This window comes from Squalius cephalus, assembly GCF_949319135.1.
Source record: "Squalius cephalus genome assembly, chromosome: 16".
Lineage (NCBI taxonomy): Eukaryota > Metazoa > Chordata > Actinopteri > Cypriniformes > Leuciscidae > Squalius > Squalius cephalus.
Genome location: NC_137137.1, coordinates 14,772,712 through 14,783,820, shown reverse-complemented (window position 1 = coordinate 14,783,820; position 11,109 = coordinate 14,772,712). Strand labels below are relative to the sequence as shown.

Genomic DNA, 11,109 nt, shown 5'->3' with positions numbered 1-11,109 from the left:
AAAAGAACGGTTGAGCGAAGAAACCCCCCCACCCCGAGGAGGTGGGGAATGAGCGCGTCTGCAGGCGCATCCTCACTCTTTTGTGTAGCTCAACCAGCGTTTTCTTAATGTCGTGGCAACCCCATAACAACAAAACACTGAAGATTTTTTTCCTCTGAAAGATAGATGTCGGATATGTCTCAGAGCAACGTTAATGGCGATGTTTAATTTATTTTGTTGTTTTAGTGACAAATACATCACTTGGGGGCTATTCACACAATTCGTTTCGGAAGCAGAACCCTTAACGTTACTATTCTTATGTGAGATCAAATCATCCCACGACAAAATGACCCACTTTGGCTTTGTTTACACCCAGAAAGGCAGAGGGAGGGGCGATGGGGGAGAGAAATCAAGCATTATAGATACATTAAAGACATCATTAAACCAGCTGGTAAATAAATGTCTTTAAGTAAAATCAAACCTGTCTCAAATGAATCTTTCTTCTATTCTCAGTGAAATGTGATCTGTACTGTTCACAGAAATAACACAATGCAGTAAATCCTCATTTCAGCCTTAAAGGACTGTTGGTCCCGCCCTTATTTTGACCTGACACGTCCATCGACCCCCAGCGCCAATTTTCTTAGCCAATCAGCTTTCAAGGAATATTTTCAGGGCGGAACATTTATGGCGTGATACTTATTTATTTATGTCGATACGTACAATGTACATTGCATAGCCTGAATAATGTTTATAAAACCGTGACCCATTCATGTTAACAAAGTGCTTTAATATGATGGACAAATTAAAGATTTTCTTCTGCAAATGCATTACAAATATATATATTTTTTAAACAAGAACAAGCACGAACTGATAAGAACTGATAAGAATGTAAATGTGTACCTTGAAATGCAATGTAAGTCACTTTGGATAAAAGCGTCTTCCAAATGCATAAATGTAAATGTAAACAATGATGTGGGCTACTGTGATGTAAATTTCGTGGTGGTGCGATCATGCGGCGAGTCAACGCTGCCACCTAGTGGATATTATTACTATAACATCAGTGATCAGCACACATTTCAGATAGAATAAGCTTATTTTGGCATGATAAAAGTCATACGTAAAATATATAGAATGATTCAATATAATATTTATTTATTTATTTACTTGATTAAGTAACCAGTTGTGCAAGACAATAAACACTATCCATGATTCATTAACATTTCGTTTTTAGTTATAATAAGTCATATTTAGATATACACTGTAACATTGTCACAATAGTAAGTTTGTGTTTATCAGGTTTGTGAGTGACATTGGAATGCATCTGAAATGCCACTGACATCCTTTACCCTTGGGATGCATAATTGTTGGGGTAGAATAAAAATAAAATAAAAACCTGATACATTTATGTTTATGATACAGGGTGTAGTTTAGCTTGTGATATTATTTAAAAAATCAAATACATTCATAAAATGATCTTAGAACGGAGCAATTTATTCAATCATTCACATTTCACATTAAATTGCTTCTGAAACCCTTTCAAAGTCTGAAACCGTTGGGTCAAGAATATTAGTGCCATAAAGCAAACTTTTAGGCAGAAAGTAAACAATGGAAGTTTTATAAATAAAGTATTATACATTGTATTATATAAGTATTATAAAGTAGACTATTTAGCTAAGTTTATCTTTCTGCTAGCAAGCTTAACATTTTCAGTCACAACAATCAATCATAGTGTAAACTTTTCGTTGTTTGTTAACTTGTTCTCTTTCTCTCTCTAAATATTATATATATATATATATATATATATATATATATATATATATATATATATATATATATATATATATATATATGCCGGTTTTGCAGGTTTTCCCACTTAAAGCATGTAGAAGTCTGTAATTTTTATCATAGGTACTCTTCAGCTGTGAGTGACGGAATCGAAAACAAAAATCTTTGATTTTTAAGTAATTAATTTGCATTTTATTGCATGTCATAAGTATTTGATACATCAGAACTTAATATTTGGTACAGAAATTACAGAGATCATACGTTTCCTGTAGTTCTTGACCAGGTTTTCACACACTGCAGGGATTTTGGCCCACTCCTCCATACAGACCTTCTCCAGATCCTTCAGGTTTCAGGGTTGTCGCTGGGCAATACGGACTTTCAGCTCCCTCCAAAGATTTTCTATTGGGATCAGGTCTGGAGACTGGCTAGGCCACTCCAGGACCTTGAGATGCTTCTTATGGAGCCACTCCTTAGTTGCCCTGGCTGTGTGCTTCGGGTCATTGTCATGCTGGAAGACCCAGCCACGACCCATCTTCAATGCTCTTACTGAGGGAAGGAGGTTGTTGGCCAAGATCTCGCGATACATGCCCCCATCCATCCTCCCCTCAATACGCTGCAGTCGTCCTGTCCCCTTTGCAGAAAAGCAGATGCTTGCTTGAGCAGGGGGATCTTGCGTGCGCTGCAGGATTTTAATCCATGACGGCGTAGTGTGTTACTAATGGTTTTCTTTGAGACTGTGGTCCCAGCTCTCTTCAGGTTATTGACCAGGTCCTGCCATGTAGTTCTGGGCTGATCCCTCACCTTCCTCATGATCATTGATGCCCCACGAGGTGAGATCTTGCATGGTGCCCCAGACCGAGGGAGATTGACCGTCATCTTGAACTTCTTACATTTTCTAATAATTGCGCCAACAGTTGTTGCCTTCTCACCAAGCTGCTTGCCTATTGTCCTGTAGCCCATCCCAGCCTTGTGCAGGTCTACAATTTTATCCCTGGTGTCCTTACACAGCTCTCTGGTCTTGGCCATTGTGGAGAGGTTGGAGTCTGTTTGATTGAGTGTGTGGACAGGTGTCTTTTATACAGGTAACGAGTTCAAACAGGTGCAGTTAATACAGGTAATGAGTGGAGAACAGGAGGGCTTCTTAAAGAAAAACTAACAGGTCTGTGAGAGCCGGAATTCTTACTGGTTGGTAGGTGATCAAATACTTATGTCATGCAATAAAATGCATACAACAAAAAAATCATACAATGTGATTTTCTGAATTTTTGTTTTAGATTCCGTCTCTCACAGTTGAAGTGTACCTATGATAAAAAAGTTACAGACCTCTACATGCTTTGTAAGTAGGAAAACCTGCAAAATCAGAATTATATCAAATACTTGTTCTCCCCACTGTGTGTGTGTGTGTGTGTGAGTGTGTGTATATATATATATATATATATATATATATATATATGCATCATATTTATATCATCATTATTGTTAAATCATTGACCCTTTTAAGACTTTTTGTTTACCATCAGCATGGCCAACAAGACACGTCATCAAGACACATATTTGTGCTAAAAACAATCATCTTTAAAGCTACATTTCCAGCCCTGATGGCAAATGTCTTATTTCATGAATAACTATCTTCCCTAATGCTACACAATATGCATTAAAAAAAGAGACCTACTCATTTGACAGCTGACCAAATATGTTTATAGCCTATTTCAGAAGGAGAATAGCACAAAAAGGGAGAAATGGAGAGAACTAGAGAGACTTTTAAAATATATTCATACATATTCTTTGTGAACAGAATATACATTTCTCCTGCCCCTTGTGGTGCAGACATATTATATTCTGACCCTTCCCTTCACCCATATGGAATCTCTGGCATGCATGAATAATCTAAACTGCATCAATACAAACAAATAAAACACAACTAACACAACCTACAAAAATAGAAGCCAGAAACCATTACAACAAATACCTGTTTTCCAGTGAACCTCACTGAACACATCTCGTCTTCTCTTAAACACAGTATACATACATTAATAAATAATTGGAAGTAATTGACTGTATTGCAACGCATTTTGACACAGGTGAATATGAACTACAGCATAAAGTGCATGAGACCCCCCTCCCCCCCTCCCCCCCTCCCCCCCCCCCCTTCAGACTTTGATTTAACAAGACATTTCACTATAATTCTAAGGTTTGAGGTTTATGTAATCCAAAGGTACTTAGCCTAGCTCCCAGAGGTCTACTTTTCTGCCGAATTTAGTTCACGGTTTAATCTAACACACCCAAACCAGCTCATCAAGGTAATTTCAAAAGGTAATTTCATGTGTTAAAGCAGAGGAGCTAAACTTTGTAAGAGGACATATCCAGAAACTGTGATAGCATATTCAAATGTTTCAGATGGCAAAAGTATTTACATATGACAAGTTGATATGTTGACTGTGTTCTCATATGAATAGATAATGGCATTTCATAATACTTACTATGTAAATAATACTTACAATGTAAATATTATAGCCTGCTGTGTTTGAGCCAGTGAATTAAAAAAGATCAAAAAAATAAAAATAAAAAAAAAGTAAGGACATTCTTATTTCAGCCATAATTTTAAGTTTGTTTCAACAATGTCCAATATTTAGATGCATATTTACAGGTAAATGTTGCACTAAGGGAGCATTTAAAAAAAACAAAGAGAAAAAAACCCCGGATACAAGTCAATAGGTTACAAGTCTCATTTCTTGACTTGAAGAATGACAGGATGCATGATGATGTTGTTGCTGTCTGGCTGTTTAAGGACTGTTGTTGTGGTGCTGGCCTGCTGCACACTGCGAGTAATAGGTCCTCCTACTCTCTCTCTCAACCTCAGAGACAAACGGTCCTCTCTTCTGGGCTGTAGCTTCACGTCGCCCACTCCCTGCTCCATTTTTCTACCTAAAACATGTACCCGAACACCCGGCTCCTGAGAATTAACCTGAGCAACAGAGGAGAGGACTATCTTGCCTTTTTTACCAGATTGAACCACAGATGTTGAAAGAATGGAAGATCTTTTGAGTCTAAAATCCTGAGTGGTATCAACTGCGGCATCTTGCTTGATGATTTGACTCTTTGTTATTATTTTTGGCCCATGGTTTGACCCTTGTGGCTTTGCACTCATATTTGCAATTTGTCTGCGAAGGCTCCCGTTGTTCTCCTGAGCTGAAACGATATTGAGTGTTCTTTTCTTGGAGTTTCTACTAGCCGGCCTCATGGGGCAGCTAAAAGCTACATGTTTCTTTAAGCTAGCATTGTATGTGAACTCCCTGCTACAGTGAGGACATGCAAAAATATCTAGGTCATCCTGAGCAAAGGCCTTTCTCAGACCAGCCGGTCTACCCCTTTGCAACAGCTGAGATTTCTTCTTATTCAGGAGACTCATTTTTATTTTAACTGCCGATTCGTGAAAGTTCAGTTTTTTCGGTTGTCCGACCTTTTGAGAGAGATTCTGCCTACTATTATCAATCCTTGCAGTTGATAACACCCCATTTTGTGCTTTTGCAAACTGCTTAAGTGGTATAGGGTTCTTTTTAGGAGTGTAGCGCTTTTTGTCACTAGCGTTAGCACAGGCTAAGATGTGCTTGTGCAGTTCAGGCATGTTGTCAAAGCTCTTACCACACTTGGTGCAACGAATGGCTGTGCTGAAGGTCTGAGGGATGTTGTGGGTGGTAAAGTTGGTGGCTGATGCAGCCGTCATCCCAGTTGGCGTTCGATTATGGTATGGAAAAGGAGGTGGTTTGAAACTTGGGTAGTGTTGATTAATGCCTAGACGTACATCTGGGCCTTTTGGTTTGACCCCTCCAGATGCCATGATTTTTATTGTTGTAAACAGCTCTTCAGAAGTGTCCAAGTCGTCCAAGGCATCCTCCTCTGCTTTTAAGGTTATGTTGTCAGATTCTTGCTTAATTTCTTTGATTGGAAGGCTTGGATCAGTCATGTCAGTTTTGGGACTGTTATGGTTTTCAGGTCTTAACTTGCCATGTACTACTTCGGTGTGTGAGCACTCTTGACCGGGATGGAGATCTCGCTGATGCTGTTCCAAGTTGCAGAGGAAAGCAAATTCCTTAGAACATGTTTTACAAACATAAATTTTACCAATGCCATGATAACTGGAACGGTGCTCCAGTAAACCTGTGTCGCTCTTAAACAACTGTACACAAAATTCACATTTATAGGGCCACTCCTTAGAGTGTTCACCTACGTGTTGGCTGAGAATCTTCATGGACTGGAAGGGCTGTTCACAAACATTGCACATAAAGTTCTTGCAAAAAGTATGCAAGGGAGGCAATTCATCTTCAACTGTGTTTTCCTGCTTAGAACAATCAGAGGACTGGGCTTTGTCCTGTCCCTCTTCTTTGCTCTCTGCTTTTACAACACTAGTGGAAGCCGTGAGGGTCGGTGTACCATCTGTAGAGCTTGATGACTGCTCTATAGAAACCGACTGTGTGGATGATTCAGAAAGTAGGGAGGTGTCTTGACTGAGAGGTTGCGGCTCAGATGGGACATAAGGTTCTTGTTGTAATGCATCGACAGGTATTTTATCTGAGAGGCAATGAACAGAATTAGCTTGGAGAGCTGGGAGAATATTTTCTGTAGATTGCAGTGCAACTGTATACTCAATAACAACAGTGTTTGGAGGAAAAGTCAAGGATGCGATGTTGGACTGATTAACAGGCAGAGATGGAGAAAACATCTGTGTGTCAGAAGCTAATACAGAATCTACAACCAACGTTCTTTGAGTTAGTTCACATATGGCAGGATCAGCGACCCAATGAGGGCCTTGTAAAGTCAGGGAAGGGGCTGCAGAGGACACCCAATCAGGGATTGTCACTTTCAAATCATCCTGTGAGAGATGTACAGGATTATCAGCGCAGTCTTCTATAGATGTTGTGGGTGGTACAGTGTCAGATACCAGGAAGGTTGAATGGTGAGTTTGAATGTCCTGATTGGGTTCCACTGTGGGAGTTGATAGAAAGGATACAAAAGTTGGAGATGAAGAAGATGAACAGTGACGTGGAGGGACTGGGGCAGTTTGATGGATACTGACAGGAGCGAGCAATGGAGGGGTTAAATGGATTGAGGCAGGAGGAAGAGCCAATTCAAACAAAAGCTTTTCAGGGTTTGGTGGACTTGCATCAGACACTGGCGCAACTGCAAGGTTTGTTAGGTCAGGAGCACTGAGGACACCTGTAGCAGCTGAATCTTCAACAGAAGGATTGTCTATCCCACCATACTCATTCATAAGCACCTTCTGAAGCATACTAGAGTTAGGTTTATTCTTCCTCAAAGCAGGCTGAGTGAGGTAGACTCCAGTGGAGTCACAGTCTAAACTCTTTCCACTAATACTTAAGTCCAAAATGGACTCCGCTAAGTCTTCACTGCTGTCTCGCTTACCTACAGAGTTGGAGAGGTCCAATGGCTGTTGATTACAGGAGTTTCCTCCTGTTCTTGATACAGAGCAGTCCAATGGCAAGATCTGTTGCTGCATTTGAGCTCCATCAGAGCTGTTTATGGGTAAATTTAAAGGCTCAATTTCTTCATTGCCCAAAAGGCTCAACTCGTGGCTCTCCGACTTTGACATCTTGGCTTTTGTAGAATCCTGATCTTGATTTTCTACATTCAGATCAGGGGTTTGCTGTTGTGAGCTGGGAGGCGAGGTTGTCCTTCTCTTAAATCTAGTTGTTGTTGCCGGTAAAACAGCCAGGGATAAGGGAGGACCCAGATTGTGGCCATCGGCAATTAACGCAAACGACTGATTACTGCCATCCTGATTCTGCAAGAGCTGCTTGAGTTTGGGAGACAGATAGACAGTTTTTTCCTTGTGAAATGCAACTGTCTCAATGCACTGAGGTAAATGAGCAGTGACCAGTGGAGCTCCAGACATAGAGGACAATGTTAAAGATGACAAGGAAGATGATGAGGTACTCAAGATGGATTCAGACTCTAATTCTGTTTTTATTTGTGGGAGTAAAGGTGGGGTCGACGTCCTTCTTTTGGCTGAGGATTGTCCAGACAGGTCAGAGATGAAACTGCTGTTACTGGTTTCTAATTTAAGAGCTTGAGTAATTTGAGCTGGACTGATTATAACAGCATTCAATCCAATCACAGCAGAGCTCCCAGAGTTCATCTCAATCACCTCACAGTTACTTACAGCACTCGTTGAGACAATTTTCCCATCTATGTAGAAGCTAAGATTCTCTGAAATATTACTGGAGATGTCAACCATGTATTCCTTTTCCTGATCAATGTCCTCTGCACACCGTGGGTTAGGAGTCTGACAGTCTTGTGCTGTCTCAACAAGCTGCTGTCCTTCAGGTTCTTGAGTGATTTTGACCATCCTAGGAAGAAGCTGGCGCTCATGGATCCTGCGCTGATGTCTCCTTAGACTAGTATGAGTCCTAAATGCTTTTTTGCAGTACTTGCAGATGTGTGAGACTTTGAAAGCACAGTTTGTATCATCCCTATGTTCACCATCAGCTGCATTAATGCACTTGTTTGGCTGTGGGTTTTGTAATGCTATTTTCAAAGGTTCACCACTGCCAGGGACATTCTGACTAGCTGTGCAAGTGGCAATTGTGTGATCATTCGTCTTCCTATTTCTTTTTTCATGCCTTTTCTCATGCCTCCGACGACTAAACAGCGTACTGAAGGTCCTTCTGCAGCGATTGCATTTAAACCGCTGTGTGTGGCAGGTTGAAAGAGCATGTGTTTGTATGTGACGCTGCAGGCCTTGACTACTTGTAAACCTTCTCTCACATCGAGGACAGGGCAATTTACCCTGAAGTTTAGTACTATGGTCAAGGTCAGCCTTAGTGTCATTTATAGGCAAATCAGTTCTATAATCCTGTTTTATCATTCCAGCATGCTCATGGTCACTTGCCTGACAGGCTTGATTATGATTAGCTAGATTTTGAGACACAGACTGGCTTGCATTCTGGAACAATTGGGTGTTTTGTTTGTCTTTGCAATCCATCTTCTCATTGGTTCTTTCTATCTCTCCCCCTTCTGGCTGCAAGATACTATGAAGTGCAGCTTCATCAGAGTGGTCATCTTGAACCTCAGGTTGCTGGAGAAAAACCTCTGATGGCATACTATGTATCTCCTCTTCCACAACTGAAATATATGAATATACCAGTGACATAAGGAAGAATTGTTAATTGCTGTATGATTGTATATACCCTGTGCAATCTTTTCCAACGTATGTCAAAAACATTTCTAGATGTACAACATGAAGAAACATTTTTAAACTTACTGTCATCTGATCTCCACATCTTCCTCATTGCCCTTGCTAACATTTCTTCTTGGGTATGTAGAAGAGGCCCCCTGTTGGCTGAAGGAGAAAATTACACATTTTTTGACAAAGATTTAATTTTAGAATGAAGCACGCAAAGACAATAGCCTACTAACTTAAAAATAACAATCCATATGAGATAACTCTATTAATTGCATACTTTATCAGAATTTATGTTTGTGTGAAAGATTAACCAACTGTGTGACAGAGAGTGCAGTTGCTGATTCATGGCATGCTGCAATGTCACTCTTGTCTGACATCTTAAACTAACCTAGGACCAATGCATACAAATATACTCATAAATGCAATCGACATGTCTGAAAATGTGTAGGCCTAAACAAAGGATAATTAAATCATCATCATCATAATCGCAACTTTTCAAATGAAACAAAGGTGGGCAGTTGCTGAATTACTGAACATCTTTTTACTATTAAAAGCATATCTAGATTGCTATGACCTTAGACAAATATACATAAATTGGAATAACAAAACAATAAGATTGATTAAGCCAAGCACAGTCCAGCAGTGCAGAGGGTTAAGAGCTAAACATTCTTTTTCCAAGAATACTCTGCCCTTCAATAAAAAAAATTAGCATTAATGCAAACATACTTATGCAAAACAAAGACACATTTTACCTTGAAAACTGAAGACTGCTGTAACATTGGCTGAGTTGTACACTATCAGTTTAACCAATTTGAAATTAGCTACAGGAGTGAAATTTCTATTGTAAATGTCACTGTCATCCTGAGGTTACAATATAAGTTATGATTTATGATTTCATTTGTGATCATGTTAATTGATGTAAAATTACATGCATCTGGTATCATCTGAATCAGAAGGCTCTATATCAACACTTTTTCACCTGCATGTCCAAAAACCCTTAAAAATCATGGCTGGAGGGTTGAAACGCTATTTTCCAAAGTATTGTCACTTGATTGTACAAGATTGCACAAAATAGCACCATGTATACATTTTACACAATTCTGAGAATGTGATGTCTATTATGTTTTTTAATGGTTGTTGTGGGTGGTGAGTGGGTTGGCATGTTTGTAAATCAAATTACCACAACAAATCCATGCACAAAATGTAAAAATTGGTGAAGCAATCTATACCCCACATTCAACCAGTATTACAAGATATACAGTCAGACGTGGCTGAAGATAAACATATAGGAAGTGATATCCTCATGGGTTCATTTGTAGTCTACCTGTAAGACTATGGAGGTGTGGGTGGGGTCAGATAAACTTACCTAAGCTAATATTAAATAATCTCATTTTACTTCTTAGGATCACAGGGCGTCCTAATGCAGTAAATAGACAACTTATCAATGTCAACACAATGGTAATAGGCACGAGTCTTTGTCTACGATGCTCAAGAAATAACGTAATGCACCAATAACTGCCGCATTCCCGCTGTACATATGGGGCGGATCGATTTACCACCGTGCAGCGGATGTTTATAATATTTTCCAGGCCTATTCGGATTTATGCATGTGTTCAAATAATTACGTAATTACACAACATAAATACAGGCTGTCAGCGAATAGATTCAAGTGTTTAAAGCGGGAATAATCGTGTAAACATGTCTATTACCGTCAAGGCGCACATGTTGCGGGTGTCTGACAGCCCTTAAAATAAGAAAGCTCGTTGGCACTGTCGCTGAGCGCAGACGGGAAGGTCACGGTCAGAGACGCACGCTTCACGTTTAAATGCTTCGACATGCATTAAGTTAGTACGCCTGTATATCGCTGTGAGTTTTACGGCGTTATTACTTACAAAATAAATAAATAAAAAAAGCATGCGCCGTTAGTCTCAGCTAACTCGCAGACAACATAAACGAGATTGATATCGCAAAACTTCGGCAAGCCGTTTTATGCCACATGATTTTGATTAGGTATGCCCTTTTTGGTCTCTGTATTAAATTGGCAATACCTATGTATTGCTTACCAGCTTTGTTGTGACGCCTCGCTGCTTGAGTCTGGTGGGCACGCGCAGGACGGACGCGCTACTGCAGACTGCACTACTGAC

At 39.9% G+C, this 11,109-nt stretch overlaps 1 protein-coding gene across 1 annotated transcript; it reads right to left on the bottom strand.

Annotated features, from left to right (window-relative positions):
- Positions 1-4,352: 4,352 nt before the first annotated feature.
- prdm2a (PR domain containing 2, with ZNF domain a) lies at positions 4,353-11,109 on the bottom strand. The gene is made up of 3 exons (XM_079897104.1): positions 11,029-11,109; positions 9,044-9,121; positions 4,353-8,904 (listed from the first exon to the last, which is right to left on the bottom strand). The coding sequence occupies exons 2-3, from the start codon at positions 9,084-9,086 to the stop codon at positions 4,490-4,492; spliced, it is 4,458 nt and encodes a 1,485-aa protein (XP_079753230.1). The 5' UTR covers positions 9,087-9,121; positions 11,029-11,109; the 3' UTR covers positions 4,353-4,489.

What these genes read in the sequence shown, in the direction of transcription:
- prdm2a (XM_079897104.1), bottom strand. Translation starts at nt 9,086, where the DNA reads ATGTTAGCAAGGGCAATGAGGAAGATGTGGAGATCAGATGACA. An exon ending in GATGTGGAGATCAGATGACA is followed by an intron (nt 8,905 to 9,043) that starts GTAAGTTTAAAA and finishes CATATATTTCAG; the next exon opens with TTGTGGAAGAGGAGATACAT.